The sequence below is a fragment of the Sorex fumeus genome, unplaced genomic scaffold, assembly GCF_029834395.1.
Source record: "Sorex fumeus unplaced genomic scaffold, SorFum_2.1 ptg000041l, whole genome shotgun sequence".
Classification (NCBI taxonomy): domain Eukaryota; kingdom Metazoa; phylum Chordata; class Mammalia; order Eulipotyphla; family Soricidae; genus Sorex; species Sorex fumeus.
Genome location: NW_026606098.1, coordinates 5,162,481 through 5,182,584, shown reverse-complemented (window position 1 = coordinate 5,182,584; position 20,104 = coordinate 5,162,481). Strand labels below are relative to the sequence as shown.

At 61.2% G+C, this 20,104-nt stretch overlaps 1 protein-coding gene across 1 annotated transcript; it reads right to left on the bottom strand.

Annotated features, from left to right (window-relative positions):
• Positions 1-98: 98 nt before the first annotated feature.
• On the bottom strand, positions 99-18,081 carry UBASH3A (ubiquitin associated and SH3 domain containing A). The gene is made up of 14 exons (XM_056119641.1): positions 17,969-18,081; positions 16,857-16,910; positions 15,330-15,516; positions 14,605-14,803; positions 12,092-12,261; positions 9,821-10,029; positions 8,631-8,745; positions 7,908-8,004; positions 6,088-6,210; positions 5,064-5,156; positions 3,407-3,551; positions 2,680-2,786; positions 1,949-2,058; positions 99-236 (listed from the first exon to the last, which is right to left on the bottom strand). The coding sequence occupies exons 1-14, from the start codon at positions 18,079-18,081 to the stop codon at positions 99-101; spliced, it is 1,860 nt and encodes a 619-aa protein (XP_055975616.1).
• Positions 18,082-20,104: the final 2,023 nt, after the last annotated feature.

Below are 20,104 nucleotides of genomic sequence, written 5' to 3'. Positions count from 1 at the left end.
AATCCCGGATGCACGGGACCCCACCCCTCGGACCACATGCGGACACAGGGCCCCGGCGGGCAGCTTTCGTCAGGACGGCCGCGGGGCTGCGGCTCCGTCTAGGTGCCCAGGACCCAGTTCCTCCAGCTGAAGGGTGAGTTGGCGCCGTGGGTGAGCGTCTTCACGGGTGGAGGCCGCAGCTGCCATGTCCCTGTCTCGCCGTCCTCCTCACAGAAGCACATGCCCAGGGCCGGGATCTGGGGCAGAGAGCTGGTCACTCCTGCTGCCTGTCCCACCTTGGCCTGCCCTTCCCAGCCTGCCTGGTCTCGCCTCCAACCCCCCACCCCTGCCAGTGCGGGCCCCAGGCGCACCTATGGGGACCATCCACACCAGGCAGCCCCCAGAAAAGCTGCCTGGAGGGACCCCCGGAGAAGCGGCAGTGATGACGGGGAGAGCCAGGACTGCCTGGGGCAGCTCTCCGCCCTGCACCTCTGCGCCCCCCCCCCCCCACTGTCCCCCACTGCTGGCCCCGGCAGCCTGCTCAGGGTGAGACCTGCCCACTGCATGCTCAACCCCTGACAACAAGCAGAAGCCAACGGGAGCAGAGGGTCCGGCAGGCCTGGCCATGCACACAGCTGGCCTCGCTCCATCCCGGCACCCCACAGAGCGACCCTGAGCACAGAGCCAGGTGTCAGCCCTGGGTCCCCCTCAGGCCCCCACTCCCATCCCAGCACGCTGGAGAGGGATCCGGGGGATGGTGTAGGAAGGAGACCCACCCCTCCCCACCATGCTGGGGCTGCTGAAGCCCCTCAGGGTCGGCCTGGCTTCCCCCAGCACCACAAGGAGTGGCGCCTGAGTACAGAGCAGTAGCTCCAAGCCTGCCGGTGCGGTCAGAGCCCTCACTCCTGAGTTCCCTCCTGCTAAGAGGGGTCTGATGGGCGGGTGGCCCCGGGAATGCCATGCCCCTGTTTCAAAGGGCAACCTGTTTGGACAAGCCCCTGGCCCAATGTCTGTTCTGTGAGGTTACTGCAGTCTGTCTACCCAAGCGCCAGTTCCTGATTGTCACAGGAGCGCAGATGCCCAGGGCTGCTGTGTGTGTGTGCATGTGTGTGTGCCTATGCATGCGTGTGTGCATCTGTGTGCGCGCATGTGTGTGAGTGTGTGCGTGCACATATGTATGTATGTGTGTGAGTGCATGTGTGTATGTGTGTGCGTGTGTATCTGTGTGTGTGTGTGTGTGCGGGTGCGTGCGTGTGTGTGGCATCCAGGACGGGGTGGCCGGGACAGGGTCCCCAGGGCACATAGATTACTGTCTTTGTTCTGTTTTGGGGCCACACCCGACGGTGCTCAGGGCCTTCTCCTGGCTCTGGTGGGCTCAGGTGGCCCATGGGGGCGTCCGTGGGCAGGCCAGCCCCTCCCCTCTGCCGTCTGGTGTGTCTGGAGGGCCCCAGGGCGCTGGGCAGGGAATGGTGGACAGCGCTCCTCATGGAGGGGTCGGGAGCCGCTGCCCGGGGCTGTCCTCTGGGCCTCAGCGCCTGGGGCCTGGGGGTGCCATGCTGTCCACTCTTGCATGAGCAGCCGCGGGCAGCAGGCAGGCCCTGATGGGGGGCCAGGTGCTGTCATACTGCAGCCCTTAGCATCGGCTCAGTGAGTTTCCGGGAGAGCGGGTGTGTCGGGCCTGTCGGGAGTGGACCCAGGAGTGGGCGGGGTGGGCCCTGGCCTGCGAGGTCAGTGTGCCCGTGCATCCTGGGGCTGAACGGCCCCTTCCCGTGCTCATCCCGCCTGGGGATCCGGAGCCAGAGGCCAGCCGGACCTTCCCGCGGCCTCTGCAGAGCGCGTGGGAGTGTGGGAGAGGCCCTGACTAGGGCCCTGTCTTGTCCCTCGGGGTGGGCCCCCCGGAGGCCTGGTGCCAGGGAGGGTCCCGACACAGGCCTGTGCTTCTGGCTAAGCAGGGGCAGCCGGCACGGACCTTCCTCACCAGCTGTCCGAAGTCTGCGCAGTCCCGGGGCGGCAGCCGCAGGAGCGGGCGCGTGCAGGAGTCCAGAGCCGAGCCGTGGGCCACCACCAGGATGACGCCAGCTGCGGGAACAGCGCAGGGCCTGGTCAGGACAGGCAGAGGCGCCCCCCACGGGCCTGTAGGGCGGCGTCTAGCTGAGTTCTAGACCCTTCCCTGGGGCTCGGCATTTTTCTAGAAGCAGAAACTCCTCCAGCTTGTTTGTTTGGGGCCACACCTGGTGGTGCTCAGGGCTTTCTCCTGAACCCAGGGCTCTGCACTCAGGGATCATTCCTGGCAGTGCTTGGGGATGCCGGGGAGGCCCCTGGGCTGGCTGTGCAAGGCCAACGCTCTGGCCTCTGTGCTGGCGCTCTGGCCCAGAAGCACTTGCCTCCTTATCACGAGGTGGGACAGGTGTTTGCTCAGCCTGCCACTCTCTTTGCGGGGTGCGTCCTGGTCTTGCAGGGCTGGGGGCTCAGCTCCCTCTTTGCTGCCCCAGGCGGGACCCCCGCACCCCAGAGCCCCTTCCTCCCGCAGGAAGGTGCCTCCCAGCCCCGGTTGTGCGGGACCCGCCTGAGCTCGGCCAGAGTTGCTGCGGGGGACGGCGTGCAGGGGGGGACCCGCTCTGGCATCAGAGCTGAAGGCTCACGGCCGGGCTGGGGGAGTCAAACCCTTGGGGCCCAGGGTGCCCCTCTCTGCGTGCTCACCTTCGGGGGGGCTGCAGGAGAGCGCGTGCTGCACGCTCAGCGCACACCTGCCCACGAAGTCCTCATAAGTCTCCGCCGGCAGGAGCGAGGCAAGCGGCACCGCAGGCCTGGAGGGCGGGAGGGGGTGGCGCAGTCAGCGGCCAGGGGCCTCACCCTGCAGGGGGCCCCGGGAGCAGCTGGCAACCAGCACGGCCCTCCAGGCTGCAGGGGAGCACCAGCCCCCTGCCCAGTGGAGTACCCCTGGCTCTAGCTCTGCTGCAGTTCACCCTACCCCCAAAGGGGAGGACGCCGGGAGGGCCGGTGTCCAGCCTCCTCCAGACTGCGGGGGACCCCTAGCCCCCACAGGCTCTGCCCACGGCTTCTCTTCTTTCCTGTGGGTGAGACGCTGCACCCACGCCCTACCTCAGTGTCAAGCACCCCCTGAGCCATGGACCTCACGCTCTGCCCATGGGCAGTCCCGGTTCTGCTCTCAGGGGGCTCCTGGGACACTCCTTCAGAGGGAGGGGACGGGGTTGGCCTGGCCCTGACTGAGGTCTTTGGGGCCCCGAACTTTGGGGCTTCGTGGCTCTGAGGCTGCGTCTTTGGGAACAAACCTCCCGTGGTCACATCTGGGACCGGGACTGTGGAGGCGTCCTCGGCCTGCGGAAGGTCCCCACAGGCTCCCAATGGCCCTGCCGGCGGCCTCTGGCCCAGCCCTCCCAGCCCTGCAGGTGTCGACCTGACCCACCTGTAGTCGGTGCTGACGCTCAGGCTCGCCTCCCGCAGCTCCTCTGGGGTCATGAAGCGCGGCACGGCTCTGCCCGCCTCCCACTTGGTCCATTCGAAGACCCCCGGCTCCACCTGGATCTTCATCCTCCTCTCGAGCCTGAGCTCTGGGTTTAGCGGGACCCAGCGCCCATCACTCTTGGTGTCTGCCAAGACTTACCCATCCACCCTCGTCACAAGGTGGCCATGCGGGTGGCCGGGCCAAGCCAGGGCCTTGCTCGGGACACGGGAACAATTTCCTGACTCCCTTGGGCCAGACTGGGGAGCCCCCTTCTGGAACATTCTGGACCCTTACAACTGACCCTCTCCAAGTGTTGGACCAAAAGAGGATCTGTACAGTAAGACCATCTGTTCTTGGGGGGACGGGGAGGGCCACGGCGGGCGGTATCCAGGGCTCGCTCCTGGCCCCCTGCTCGCTCCGGGCAGGGCTCCGGGACCCAATGTGATGTTGGGGATTGAACAGGGACTGGCCATCTGTAGGGTGAGTGCTGTAAGCCCTGCCCCATCGCTACCAGCCCAAGGCCGTCTCTTCAGCCTGCAGGTCTGTGGGACTCTGGGGGGGTGTTTGAGGGGACCCCGATCCTCCCCACCCCACCATGCATGGGTGAATCTTTTTCCATGTGGTCATGTGGCAACAGGCAGATCGAGAGTCCTGGCAGAGACGGTTCCCGCTGCCCTAGCCCTACTGGCGTGATGTTAGAGTTGCCTGAGGAGGACACGCTCAGAAGAGCACCAGCCCCGGCTGTTGCTGTCAGGGTCCCACCACCCCTGGTGTGGTGCTCCAGGCACAGGGAAGTGTAGTGCTCCGGGTGTGAGGCGTGGTGCCTCAGTGTGAGGTGTGGTGCTCCAGGTGTGGTGCTCCAGGTGTGAGGTGTGATGTTCCGGGTGTGAGATGAGGTGGCTCAGGTGTGAGGTGTGGTGCTCCAGGTGTGAGGTGCTCCTAGTGTGAGGTGAGATGGCCCAGGTGTGAGGTGTGGTGTCCCTGGTGTGAGGTGTGGTGCTCCAGGTGTGGTGCTCCAGGTGTGAGGGGGTGCTCCAGCCATGTGACACTGTTTCCTGGATGGAGGCTCCCCAGCAATACCCCCGGCTCCTTGTCCTGCACAGGATCGTCTGTCCCCCCCGCCCCCTCCCTTGAGCATGGCCACAGCGGTCCCTGTAGAGCGGAGGGGGCACCGGGAGCACTCCCGGCAGTCTGGGCGGGCGCTCTCCAGGGCGCAGGGAGCTTCTTCTCTGAAGAGAGGCTGGCGCCCCGGAAGTTGGGAACCTCAGTTCCTCTCTCGCCGCCCCCACCCCAGCCCCGCTCGCATCCCAGCCCCCTCCCCACCCCCTGCCCTCTGCCTGCTGCTTCTGCCCGCGGTCACTGCTGATTTCCCTGAGTGCCCGCCCGCAGCACCCCAACCCCCCAGCGGGCGCCCCGCATTCCGCTCACACAGGCCACCCCTCTACAGCAGCTCGCCCCTCACTCCCCAGGTGGGCAGGGACATGGCGGAGGAGCAGTGCCCACTTCCTGCCTCTGCAGGGGAAGGTCAGCAGGTGGCGCTGGACAGCTCCCGGAGTTGGCGTGCTGACCTGCCGTGCTGCCCATTGCCCTAGGCTGGCCGCCCCAACTCAGCACCCACCTTCGAGGATGTGCTGGGCCGTCTGCACGCAGCGCAGAGCCGGAGACGCGAAGACGGACGTGATCCGGATGCCGCTGTCCCTTAGGGCCTCCCCTGGGGAGACAGAGCAGAGGCAGTACTCTCCACACTGTGTGCCCTGCCGCCCCGGCCCCCCCCCACCCCCCACAACCCCACCCAGGCCCAGCTGTGGAGGGACCGTGCCAGACCAGGCCAGAGACCAGGTGCCGCTCTGGGGCAGCCAGCCAGGCTCAGGCCTAGGGAGGGGGACTCAGCCCCCAAAACAGGGGCCAAGTCAGGCCCGCAGCCAGGAGAGAGCCCCTCCCACAGTCAACTCTGCGTCTCGGGGGCCACACGCTCCCCTCACCCCCAAACAAGGGCCAGCTGAGTCCAGAGACACACACGGGGTTTGTGTGCAAGAGGCTTGTGCTCCATCCCCAGCACTGCTTGGAGCACCAGAGCAGTGAGCCCTGAGCACTGGGCTGGGTGTAGCCCCTGAGACTCGGTGTGGTCCCCAAGCAAAACAAAAACAAAAAACAAAAAACCAACCCAACTACCTGCCCTTGCCCCAGAAAAACAAAAACAACCAAAAAACCCCAAACAAAACCCCCGAACCCCAAACAAATCCAAAATGTAAAACCAGATGAACGCATCGAGCTCTCGCACCCGTGACGTGAAGCCGGCCCGAGCGCCAGTCTGGAATGCAGCCAGGGGATGTGGTTTTCCTGTTTCAAATGGTGCCCGCTCCCCAGCCCAGGGCGCGTCTCTTGACTTCCGCTGACGGGGCTGTGGGACCCGCCAGCCCCCTCTGCCCAGCGTATCCCCAGGGCTTGGGCTGTGTGAGCACAGCCTCTGGGGTCCTTCTGACCTGCCAGTGTCTCCCCAAAGGGGGAGACAGCCCCCCCCCCCCACGGGCGCAGGAACCGGGGGCAGTCCCAGCCCAGCGGCCCCTGGAGGCCACTTTGTTCCTCATCTTTCCCCTGCAGTGAGTTTGGGGCCGTCAGAGCTAGAACCGTCCACAACGCACCTGCCATCTGGGCCTGGAAACTCCCACAGGTGGACAAGGGGGGGTCGCTTTCAAAATCCTGGAGCCCCTTACTCCGTCTGGGGATACTTCTGGGGAAGTTGAGGTCAGGCCTGTGGTATCTCCCTGAGGGGACAGAGCAGGGTCAGGGCAGGAGGCAGCCGGACACAGTCCGTCCAGAAACCTGCCCAGAGCTAAGGGTTTTCTTTTGCTCTTGGGTTTATTGGTTTGAGGTCACACCCGGGGGTGCTTAGGGCTCACCCCTGGCAGTCCTCGGGAACCATCGGGGTGTGGGGAGAGAACCCAGACGGCCACGTGCAAGGCGAGCACGTGACCTGCCATCCTGGCACTCTGCCCCTCGCCTTAAGGGTAGAGCCGCCTTCCCCACACAGGTTGCGTGTGAGCCCCTTATGGGGTGTGGTGGTGTCCCCGTGACGAGACGTTCTCCAAGAGCGGAGAACTCGGGACTCAGCCCCCAATGGGACACTCTTGCTCCCCAAAGGCCAGGAGGCGTCAACAGACCTCCCTGAGATGCCTGACATGCGTCTCAGGCCAGAAAGTCCAAAGGTTGCCTGTGCTGCTGCTCTGTGGAGGCTCCCCCCACACACACTCACACACCTCACACACCTTCCACACATTGCACACCCACACACCTCACACATCCACACACACCTCCCACACACCTCACACACCCACACACCTCACCCACCTCACACACTCACACACACACTCCACACATCTCACACACCTCACACACATTGCACACCCCACACACCTCACATATCTTGCACACCCCTCACACCCTTAACACTCCTCACACATTCCTCACAGAGTCCTCACACACCTCACACACACATCACACATACCTCAAGCACACTTCACACCACACACACCTCACACACATTGCACACCCACACACCTCACACACACCTCACACACCCACACACCTCACACACCTCACACACCCACACACTCCACACATCTCACACACCTTACACACCCACACACCTCACACACATTTCACTCCCACACACCCACATACACCTCACATACCCACACACCTCAGACACCCACACACAACTTACACACCTCACACAACCCTCACACACATTGTACACCCCACACCCCTCACACACCTCGCACACCCCTCACACCCCTCAAATCCCTCACACATACTCACAGACACCTCATACACCTCACACATATCACACATACCTCAAACATGCCTCAAACACACTTCACACCACACACACCTCACACACATCATACATACCTCAACATATGTCACACACATCTCACACCACACACACCTACACACCTCACACCTCCCCCATACACTGCACACACATCACACACCTCACACATGCCTCACACACATCATACACCCATACACACTGCACACACCTCACACACTGACACACCCATACTCACACACTGACACACACTCATACCCTCACAAGGAAACCCTCTAGACAGCATGTAGCCTTTGTCCTTCCACTCACAAAACACTACACATCCCCATGCACATTCACACTCACAACCTCCACTCACACATATGCACACACTCATACACATTTATACTTACACAATTCACATGCACACACACTCATGCAACACACGCACTCACATGCACACACTCATACATTCACATGCACATACATATGCACTCACACACTCACACACACAGGAGCCCCAGGGACAGAGACACCACCTGGATCCACGCCCCCCTCCCGCCCACTGAGGGAAGGTGCTGGGGGCCTGGCAGGCTCTGAGGTGGCCCCCAGTGTGGCCTCATCTGGCGTCGGGCCGTCGGCGCTGCCCACCATCGGGGGTGACACACTGCTGCAACCAGGCCTTCCCGAAGATCTGGTCCACTCTCTCCCCGTGACGCACCACCAGCACGCTCCTCCTGGCCATGGCCTGCAGTGGGCAGACACAGCGCCTGAGCCCGCCCAGCCCCTGTGACCCCACTGGGCTCGAATGGGACCCTGCCTGGTTGTGCCTGGCACCCCCTCACCTGGCCCTCTGTGCCCCCAGCTCGTCCCACCCTAACCCGACCTTGTCCCCTCTTCTGGTCACTCCTGTCCTCGCCGCTTCCCCTCGGGAAGGAGCACTCTTCCGTGCCACCCTCACTCTTGGGTGGACTCAGGGGAACAGCGGGAGAGGGCGCCCTGACCCTGCTGAGGCCCAGCCTCCCCACCCGGCAAGGCCCTTCACCCCTTTCGCAGCAGCGAGCTTTGGGGTGGGTGCGGCCTGGTGCAGGGAGAGCTGCCCTCCCCCCCGCAACCCCAGAGCTTCCCCCGCCCTGAACAAGCCATTGTGTGTGGCTCCGATGTCCCAGGGCTGGCGAGGCTGCCGGGGGGCATCGCATAGCCCTCCTGAGAGAACCTCCAGGGGGCCGCCGAGTGCTGGCACCCGCCTGGATGCTGGGTTGCAGACACAGGCACTGGGCATCACCCTGAGCTGGGCCCCGAGGACCAGGGACCAGGCGGTCCGGATCTGAGTCCCCGAAGCTGCGCCCCAGAGGCTATCCTGAGGGGCTCCACCTGCCAGCTGCTGCTGCTCCCCGCGGGGCTCTCCTGGGGCTCCCCGTCCCGCCTGCTCCTGGCCTCTCCGTCCTTCCTGGAGCTGGGCTCGGGTGTGCGGCCGAAGGTGTAGGTCCTGGGAGAGAAGCGGACGAGTGAGGGGTGTGGGGGTGGGAGGGTGGGGTATAGAGGTATGGAGGTGTGGGGTATAGGTGAGGGATATGGTGTGTGTGTGAATGTGGGGTGTGGGATGCAGGGTGTGGGATGTGTGTGTGATATATGTGTGTTTGTGTCTGGGTGTATGGTATATGTGTGTGGGCGTGATATGTGGGGTGTGATGTGTGGTGTGTGTGGTGTGTGTGATGTGTGTGTGGTGTGTGTGTATGTGTGTGTGGTATGGTGTGTGTGGGGTGTGTGTAGGGTATGTGTGTGGTGTGTGTGGGGTTTTGTGGGGTATGATGTGTGTGATGTATGTATATGTTGTGTGTGTATATGGTGTGTGTATGATGTGTGTGATGTGTGTGGTGTGTGTGTGGCGTGGTATGTGTGTGGTATGTGTGTGTGGTGTGTGTGGTGTGGTATGTGTGTGGTGTGTGTGGTATGTGTGTGTGGTGTGTGTGTGGTATGTATGTGTGTGGTGTGTGTGGTGTGTGTGTGGTGTGTGTGTGGTATGTATGTGTGTGGTGTGTGGTGTGTGTGTGGTGTGTGGGCTGTGTGTGGGGGTGTGCGTGTGTGGTGTGTGTGGTGTGTGTGTGTATGTGGTGAGTGTGTGTTGGGGGGGTGTATGGTCCCAGGTGAGGGTTCGTGATGGGACGGGACAGCTGATGTGCAGGGAGGGAACTGGGTTCCCGTGCGTGCTGGTGCCGAGTGCGTGCGTAGAGGGCAGGCCATCACTGCCCCCACCCGTGGCCACAGGCCCACACTGTCTTTGTGTGCTACATCGCCCTTGGTGGCCCACCCCATGTGCTGTGAGGGGCGACTCAGCTAAGCCAGGGCACAGGGCTGTTCAGTCCCACCTGACTGGTGTCCTCACAGGCAGCCTGAGGGACAGGGAGAGACCCGGATCCACATGGACACCAATGGGCCATGCCCCATGGGGCCACGGCATCGGGAAAGAGGCCTGGGGGGGTCCCAGGCTGCTCGCCTGGAATTCACATCTCTGGACCTGAGAGCACAGAGGCTGCTGGTCCAGGTGTGGGTGTGGCGCTCACCTGTGCTTCACCCAGGTGTCGCTCTCGCTGGCCCGCTCCGTGTAGTTCTCAGGCAGGAAGCCCCGGCACCCTGTGCGGTGTGAGATCCCAATCACCCAGCCCTCGCTGGCTTCCTCCTGCCGCGTGGGGTCCACGAAGATGAGGTCTCTGGGACTGAGCGCCAGCTCATCCACGTTCTGGGGTCTGTACTGGAACAGGGCCCGAAGGGTCTGGAAGAGTCATGGTGTCATGCCTCAGCACTTGGGATAGACTTAGAAATTAGCTAGTTGTCTGTCTCTCTACCTATCCACCCACCTGCTCCTGCACCTGTCCACCCACCCACTCAGCCAGTCAGTAGCCATCTGCCCACCCACCCATTCAACCACCCAGTCAGCAGCAGCCATCTGCCCATCTACCCACTGGTCCATTGTCCTTTCACCCATCACCCATCCATCCATCCGTCCACACACAACCATCCGTCCACCCACCCATCCATCCATCCATCCATCCATCATCTCCCCACCCACCCATCCACCCACCCATCCATCCATCCATCCATCCATGCATCCATCCATCCATCCATCCGTCCACCCACCCATTCACCCATCCATCCATCCATCCATCCATCCATCCATCCATCCATCCATCCATCTACCCACCCATCCATCCATCCATCCATCCATCCATCCATCCATCCATCCATCCATTTGTTCGTCCATCCTTCCGTCCGCCCATCCATCCATCCATCTGTCCACCAATCCATCCATCCTTCCATCATCCGTCCATCCATTTGTCCATGCATGCATGCATGCATGCATCCATCCATCCATCCACCCACCCACCCGCCCATCCACCCATCCATCCGCCCATCCACCCACCCATCCGCCCATCCATCCATCCATCCATCCATCCATCCATCCATCCATCCATCCATCCATCCATCCTTCCATCCATCCTTCCACCCCGTCCATCCATTCATTCGTCCATGCATGCATCCACCCACCCATCCACCCATTCACCCATCCACCCACCCACCCGTCCATCCATCCGTCCGTCCATCCATCCACATATTCATCTGTCCATGCATGCATGCATGCATGCATGAATCCATCCATCCATCCATCCATCCATCCATCCATCCATCCATCCACCCACCTGTCCGTCCGTCCGTCCATCCATTTGTTTGTTCATGCATGCATGCATGCATCCATCCATCTATTCACCCACCCACCCATCCAACCATTCATCCATCATCCATCCATCCATCCATCCATCCATCCATCCATCCATCCATCCACTTGTCCATCCATCCATCCATCCGTCCATCCGTCCGTCCATCCGTCCATCCGTTCATCCGTCCATCCGTTCATCCGTCCATCCGTCCATCTGTCCATCCATCCATCCGTCCGTCCGTCCGTCCATCCATTTGTTCATGCATGCATGCATGCATGCATCCATCTATCCACCCACCCATCCACCCATCCATCTGTCCATCCATCCATCCATCCATCCATCCATCCATCCTTCCTTCCTTCCTTCCTTCCATCCATCCACCCACCCATCCATTCACCCACCCACCCACCCGTCTGTCCATGCATGTATGCATGCATGCATGCACGCATGCATCCATACACCCACTCATCTACCCCACCCACCCACGACCCACCCACCCATCCGTCCGTCCGTCCATCCATCCGTCCGTCCGTCCATCCATCCGTCTCTCCGTCCATCCATCCATCCATCCATCCATCCATCCATCCATCCTTCCTTCCATTCATCCATCCATCCATCCGCCCGCCCGCCCTGTCCGTCCGTCCATGCATGCATGCATGCATGCACCCACGCACGCACCCATCCATCCATCCATCCATCCATCCATCCGTCCATCCATCCACCTGTCCATCCGTCCGTCCATCCGTCCGTCCATCCGTCTGTCCACGCATCCATCTGTCTATCCATCCATCCACTTGTCCTTCCATCCGCTCATCTGTCCATCCATCAGCCATCCCTGTGTCCCCCATCTCTGTCCCCTGTCACGCCTGCTGGTGTGGCAACCATGCATCCACCGTCCATTGTGGACCTGCGGCCGTTTCCCACTCTTTCTCCTGTGCTCCTCTCTACCACCCATGAGTTCTTTGACGTCCCCTTCATGGCCTGAGGTTACTGGAAGCTTCCGCCACACCCTGGAGCATGGGCACCCCTGCACTTAGCCCCTGGGAGGAGGGGTCCCGCTGCATCTCATTTAACCGGTCATCCCGTGGCAGGGGTGCAGAGGCCCCGGGGTCTACTTGCCTGGTAGTGCACAAAGCGCATGTCCCGCGAGCAGAGCGTGGCGGCCCACTGGCAGCTGAGGTCGGGTGGCACGGCCCTGGCCATCTGCTCCAGCGTCCTCTGGTGGTGGGGGTAGAACTTGTGGGCCAGGGTCAGGTGGAGCTGCTTGGAGGAGGGCTTCACGGAGCAGTCTGCAGGCGCAGCGGGCAGTTTCAACTGCCCGCCCCGACCTGCCGCCCTCCCCGGTGGCCACGGCCAGCCGCCAGGCTCAGGGTGCCCCACCCCAGATTGACTCAAAAGGACCAGTTCTGTGAAGTCCGTTTCCAGGCTGAGGCCACTGTCCCTCAGGCCGCCCCCGAGGCTACGCCCTCTGCTCTCTCGTTTTTATTTATTCTTTTACTCTTTTGGTTCTGGGCCCATGGGGATGGGGGGAGGGGGCTGCCCCCTGGCTCTGCGCTCAGGACTCACTCCTGCTGGGCGCCAGGGATGGAGTTGAATTTGGCTGCACCCGAGACCTGTGCTCAGCCCACCGAGCTGTCCCCTTCCTGTGTCTTCCATTTTGATTTTACTTTATGTTTTGGATTTTGGAGTCACACCCAGTGATGCTCAGGGCTGACTCCTGGCTCTGTGCTCAGGGATCACTCCTGGCAGTGCTGGTGATCGAACCCGTGTCAACTGCATGTGAGCCAGTGCCCTCCCCGCTGTGCTATCTCTAGCTCTTCCCACACTTATAAACTGGGATGATTACACACCCATTCTTTTCTTTTTAGGGGCCACATGGGGTGCTCAGGATACCCCAGGTCACTCAGTGAGATACTCAGCCTGGAACACTGGGGAACTGCATGATGCCATGTCCACCTGGGGCTTGCATGCGCCCCGTGTGTGCTGAACGCTCGAAACACACTCGTGCCCTGCTCTGCTTGGGGGTTGCAGAGGCCAAGAGGTGCCTCAACAGCAAACTGTGTTGGAGCAAAGACCCCCTCACCCAACCCCCTGCCTCTCGGTGGCCAGGAGCTTGTAGGCAGAGACTCAGCATGGTAAGTTCATGGTCACCGGGCAGAGGACAGGCTGGTGGGGGGTGGCGGGCTGGGGGGTGGAGTGCAGTCCCCTGCTCCAGGGCACCGAGCACTCGAGCTTCAGAGCCGCAGGACCCCCGCTCCCTGGAGGGGTCTCCTGCTGGGTCCATGGGGGTTCTGGCTGCTGCATGGAGGACACAGTGGGCTGAGCCAGCACCCTCCCCGAGACCCCCAGCCCCCGCCTCCAGCCTGGGGCTGGCACTTGGGGAGAGGGGAATTTCCCTGATGGTGGGGTGAGTCCGGGCGTCTCCTCTTCAAGGCTGAGCCCGGAAGCCACACCCCTGGCCCCACAGTCAGCAGTGCACAGTCTGCAACCCCTGCCTCGAGGGCAGATGCGGGCAGCTGGGGTTGAGCACCCCACTGCACCCAAACACAGCTGCTGTGTCCCCCTCTTTGGGGGACTACATCCTGACTGAGGCCTGGGAACCCCAGGCATGCTGAGACCTCCTCTCAGATGGGGCTGTGGCTGGACCTCTCCACTGGGGCCCATGATCCCAGGAGATTCTGGGGACACTGGTGAAGGCTGGTGGGTAAGGGCAGGGATGGCCTTCCTAGGCCACCAGCACCTTGAGTCCATGCACAGCTCTGGCCACCCCCAATCCTCTCCCTACTGTGGTGGATTTTCCGGTGCCCTGTCCCTCCCATCCATCTCTCATGGTCCAGGGCAGCGAGCATGGCCTGGCCCCAAGGTCTAGAACCAGGCCCCAAGGTCTGGCCCCAGTGAGCATGGTCTGGCCCCAGCGAGCATGGCCTGGTCCCAAGGTCTGGCCCCAGCGAGCATGGCCTGGCCCCAAGGTCTAGAACCAGGCACACACTCTAGACCCCAAGGATACACTTTAGAACCTGGTGTTTTCTAGACCCCAAGTGCACACTCTAGAACCAGGCGCACACACTAGATTCCCAGGGACATGCCCTACATTCAGGCATACATATTAGATACCCAAGGACACTCTAGAACGAGGCACACACTCTAGAGCCCAAGGAGATTCTAGAACCAGACAAACACTCTAGATCCTCTAGGACACTCTAGAACCAGGCACATACCCTAGATCCCCAAGGATGCTCTAGAACCAGGCATACATTCTAGAGCCCCAAGGGCACTCTAGAACCACACACACTGTAGATCCCCTAGGACACTCTAGAACAAGGCACACACTGTAGACTCCAGGGACATGCTCTAGAACCAGTCACACACTCTAGATCCCCAAGGGCACTCTAGAACCAGACACCCACTCTAGATCCCCTAGGACACTCTAGAACCAGGCACATACTCTAGACTCCAGAGCTATCCTCTAGAACCAGGCACACACTCTAGATCATCAAGGACATGCTCGACAACTAGGCACACACTCTAGAGCCACAAAGACACTTTAGAACCAGACACACATTCTAGAACCAGGCACACACCATAAACCCCAGGGCATCCCCAAAACCTGGGCGTGCACCCTGGGTGCCTACCTGCCAGGAGTGCAGCTTCAGAGGCAAAGGTCATGGCCAGTTGGCGGAGGATGTCGGCTGGGCTGTCGGGCACGAAGAAGCCCAGGTAGCTGATGGAGGAGTGTAGCTCCAGTGGGAGCCGGGCAGGGAAGCTGCCCAGCACTCTGTCACCTGCCCTCCGGAGTGCCTCGTACAGACACTCCACCTTGTGATCCTCGCACTGAGGGCAGAGAGATGGGGTTCACCTGGGCACCGGCCATCTTGCAGCCCGTTGCTCTGCGCCGGGGTAGGAGCCTTGGCACCTGGGTATTCCTGCCTGGACTCTCTGTGAAGTGCTCAGGCCGGAAAGTGGCACCATTTGACACAACAGTTCCCAGTGAGGCTCACAGTTGCAGCTGCACAGCCACCTTCACTTCAGGCCATGGCTGTGCCTGCATGGCCCTGCCCTGCTCCTGGGAGCTGCCCTAGTCTGAGGCCACTGGTGGGCCTGCCCTGAGGCTGACGGCTGCAGCCCTGCAGCCTGTTGGCACCAGGCTGATGTCACCTAGGCTCAGCTCCTGCCCTCTGCCTCACCCCTGCCCACTCCCGGCAGGTGTGGTGGCCCCCGGCCCCTGGAGTGTCCCAGGCTCTCTCTGCAGTCAGCCCCTAGTTGATGGCACCTGGCCAGGAGGTGGTCTTCCATCCTATGCCAGAAAGGTGATCTTGGCTGCCATGCTGTGGGGGTCAGGCACCCTGGGACGACTCACCGTGAAGAAGTCGCAGAGCGTGATGTGGGGGAAGACCTCGTGGGCCCTGTTCCGGGCGCACTGGCGCTGGCTGTCCCTCCAGAAGGCCTGGAGCTCCTCCAACAGGGCGCCCGTGGGGCACAGGAAGAGGGCGTACTCCTGGGGGATGGGGTCGTCTAGGGAAGGGTCGTCGCTGTGGCTGTGCAGCCTGGAACACAGGGTGGCCACTGGCACCCTTGTCTCCATGGGGACGCAGGGGTCCCTGGCTCCCCGAGCTCCAGCTGGTCCCTTGGCACGGGGTGGGGCACCTGTTCTCTGAACTCAACAACCCACACTTGGAATAGGAAAGTCAAAGGCAGAAGAAGAATCAGTGCCTCTTTTGAAAATCACAGCACCTCAAGGAGAGAGAGAACAAAAGGGAGTGCCCTGCCACAGAGGCAGGGTGGGATGGGAGGCTGGGGGCTGGGAGGGATACTGGGATCCATGATGGTGGAGAATGGGCACTGGTGGAGGGATGGGTTCTCAATCATTGTATAACTGAAACCCAAGCACAAAAATTTGTAAGTCTACAACTGTACTTCATGGTGTTTCACCAATAAAAATAAAAAAATAAAAATAAAAAGAATCGGGACGAAATGAAGGCACGGCGATGGCATTCTGCTTCTGTCCAGAAAGTCTCTGTATACGCCAGGAGAGGCGCGGCCCCAGCACGGACTCCAACCTGCCTGCCGCAGGCCTCTGGCTTCTCACCAGTCGTGTAAGCAGAGTGACGCTCAGCGCACCCAAGAACCATGAGGCCGTGCCAGTGTTCATGAGGGGTCCAGCACCCAGAGAGAAGGTGAAGCCATGGCCAGCATCTCCCTGGGGATCGCAAGCAGGATGTCTGGGCAAGAAAGGCAGCGAGGCCAGAGGCAGCAGCCTGACATGGCCTGACTCGGCGGCGGGCTAGAAGCGCTTCACTGACTCCGTGGGAGGCCGGGGTGGGTGCAGGGCTAGCGCCGTGGCAAGGTGTTGGGTGCAGATGACCGTCCTTGGTAGAGGATAGCCAGGGTGGCCCTGGACGGGTCCCAGCCCACAGCAGGCAGAAATGCCTGGGAGGAGATGGGCTGGGAGGGTCACCAGGCACCATGGGCAACCTCAGGTCAGTGCTTGTGGCCAGCCTTGGGTCTCCCAGTGAGTGACCCCACTTTAGAACGTGCCTCCAGGGCGACAGCCGGGGTGTGGGGGGCTGCCGTGGAGGGACGTGGACTTGGGTGGAGGAGCCGGACACAGTGCTTGAGGCCGCTGCCAACAGCTCAAGGGGCCGAGCCTGGAGGGTCTCAGCCCTGCTGGGGGCCAGGCCTGTCTATGCCATTTCCCCATGGGCATGGCAGGCGTGACTGTGGGTCGGGCGGGGGGGGGGTCTTGCCCCCACTCCTCCTCAGGTACCGCCTCGCTGGCACAGGAATCGCTTCGACTCTCAACACGTCCAGGCCTTTGTGTTCCTTGGGAAGCCCCACACCCCACCCCGCGAGACCCCGGCATGGGCAGCCCCCAGTGTCCACTCACCAGTCTGAGGCCTCCTCCACTGTCCTCCTGCCTGTGGCCGCCAGCGCCTTCAGCCTGCAGACAGCAGAGGGGGCGCTCAGAGACCCCCAGCTTCTGGGAGAAGTGGGGTTCCCTGCAACAGTGCCGAGACCACCGCCCGGGGCTGTCTGTGCCAGGGGGCGTGGGGACCCCTGTCTCCCAGGTCTGGCTCATCTTCCTGGACTCACACCTGCAGTCCAGGAATGACACGGGTTCTCCCCAACTCCGGCAAGCCAGGCCCCCCACCCCCGACCCTTGCCCCACTCAGAGCCAGGCAGACCGGGAGTGTCCCCACCCTGGCATTCTCAGTGCAGCCCCTCGCCCATGAGACCCCAGAACCGCCTGAGTGGGGAGCAGGTGTGCCCCTCACGGCCCCGCCCTGCCATGGGTCTCTAAGTCTCCTGCCAGTGTCCCGGCTGTGTGTGGGTGCTGTTGGGCCCCCCAGAAATGCAGCCTGGATGCACCCTGAGAGTGACGCCCCCACCCCCGGCTGTCTGGCGCTGTGGTTCCATGGCACCCATGGGAGGTGGCCCCAAGGGGAGCATGTCCAGTGAGGCACTCAGCTCTGCCCCAGAGCCCAGCAAGGCGGGTGGGAGAAGCTGCTTCTCAGGGGGCAGCAAGCTCACCTTCCGGGTGCCCAGACTATCCTCTGACTCTGCAGGGCAGTGCCTGGGCTGCCCCAACCCCTGGCCATGAGGACTGGTCCGGGATCACTCAGCCCTGGGTAGGGTCCCCTAGAGGAGGGGTCTGGGTCCCCGTGCTCAGGAAGCAGAGTGATCCCTTCTAGCTCCAAGCATTGGCTGGCCAGGGCTGACCCTTCAGCACACGGCTTTGCTTCCTCCTCGGACACGCAGGCTGGGGCCAGCCCTGCCCAGGGTTCCAACACCCTTTGGTTCAATCAAGGAACTGTTGGAGACTTTGGCCAGGCCCAGTGGGTGTCACCATGGAACACACCTTCTGGAGGTTCCACCACGGGAGCAGGAGGCCTTCAGAGTCACCCGGGTCGCCTCCGAGCCCTGCTGTGGGGGAGCTGGAGGTGGCGGCCAGGGGCGGGCCGGGCGCAGGAAGCCAGAGCTCGGGGAGGGGGTACTCACGCGGTGTGTGCAGGGAAGCCCATGGCCAGGAGCGTGTCCAGGAGCGAGGAGGAGCCGCGGCGGCGGTGCTTGTTGGAGACCTTGGCGTAGAGCTGGGGCTCGGCGGCCGCCATGCTTCCTGCTGCACCCGCAGATAAGGCGGAGCAGACGCGAGGCCGCGGGAAACCTCAAGGCCTTTTTGATCCCCCCAAGAGAGCTAATATCCTGTTTGCCAGAGCTCTCGGGGTGCCAGGGCTCAGGCCCGCTTGCACGGGGGCTTTGGGTCTGGGCGTCTTCGAGGTTGTCGTGGGCTCCACGGGGGCTGGGTTCTTATGGAAGCAGGGGGCACGGATGTGGGGCGGGGGCCAGGAGTGGGGTTCTCTGCGGGTCCGGGCTCCTGAGCTGCCTCGGTCTTGGTTTCCTCTTGACGTCAGGTCACACTCACCCTAGCTCCCTGCCAGCTCTAGAATTTTCTTTCTCAGTTGGACAACAATGGTTTGTCAATTTAAAGAGAGCTTCAGTGCTTAATGCATAAACAGAAACGTCCGTGGGGGTGTGTTTCCTGTGGATTTTCATAACGTGACCCTCCACACTTGCCTTTCCGGGACCAGCCGCAGAACAGGGGTCCTCAAGCCGGGTCCTATGGGCTCACCCCCACCTTGGTCCTAGCACGGAGTCGTGGCTGCTCGCTGCTGCCTGTGGTGGTGGAGTGCAGGAGCGAAGCAGGGGCGTCCAGCAAGGCTTCCTGCTCCAGTGGCTCCCTGATCGGACCTGCTCCAGAACATGCCGGAAGCCCGGTATCACCTCCCCGCACACAGCAGAACTGTTCTGTTCAGGCGTGCTCTTATTTTGCCTCTTTTTCACAGCCACGTTTTTGTTTTTGACCTGATATCTTCCCCCCAAAGCTGTGTGTGTGTGTGTGTGTGTGTGTGTGTGTGTGTGTGTGTATTTAATTTTTGCTTTTTGGGTCACACCCAGTGATGCTCAGGGCTGACTCCTGGCTCTGTACTCAGGAATTAGGACTGGCAGTGCTCAGCGGACCATATGGGATGCCGGGAATTGAATCCGGGTTGCAAGGCAAACACCCTCCCTGCTGTGCTATTGCTCCAGTCCCTGTATGTATGGCTTATCCATGGCCACAGCTTATGGGTATTGAAGCACCCAAGTCCACCGGGGAAGCGAACCTTGAGGCTGCTGTCCACGGCACGGGCAGCAGGGAGAGGGCCAGGAGCACCCCAGGTGGTGCAGGCTGGACCATCTTATTTATTTATTTATTTATTTATTTATTTATTGCTTTTCGGGTCACACCTGGCGATGCTCAGGGGTTACTGCTGGCTTTGCACTCAGGAATCACTCCTGGCAGTGCTCAGGAGACCATATGGGATGCTGGGAATTGAACCCGGGTCGGCCGCGTGCGAGGCAAACACTGTGCTATCACTCCAGTCCCCTGGACCATCTTATTTAAATGTGACTCTAGAGACCTGGGCACAGCAGGTCCGGCGTTTGCTTTGCACGCGGCCGGCCCATGTTCCTTCTCTGGCACCCCACACGGCCCCCCAAGCCCACCCAAAGTGATTTCTGAGTATTTTGACTCTAAAGGAGGTGAGCGGCAGGCAGGCGTGTGAGGTCAGGCGGGTGCCGGGGTTTGAGGTGAGCGACTCCTGACTTGGTGCTTTCCCTGGATGCTCAGGTTCGACTGCCCGTGTTTGCCAGTGTGTGGTTAGTCCTCGTGGAATAGATGTTTTTCTTAAGGGAAAGGAAACTAAGGACGCTAAAAACCAGTCTCAGTTTAACCTCAGGCGGGATTTCTGATGGGATTTGATTGGGGAATATGTTAATCTAGGGGTTATTTTTAATAGTATGAGTCTTCATGAATATGTAGATCCTTTTGATGAATTTTAGTAATGCTTTGTAGCTCCCTACAGGCTTCAATCATTCACTTTATTCTTACGTGTTACATGTTTTTGAGGTTATTGTAATTAATAATAATTTATAATTTTTTTCACCATATACAACTGATTTTCTCATCATAGTCAGTCATTTTGCTGTGTCCCTCCCTCCCTCCTTCCCTCCCTTCTTCCTTCCTTCCTTCCTTCCTTCCTTCCTCCCTCCCTCCCTCCCTCCCTCCCTCCCTCCCTCCTTCCTTCCTTCCTTCCA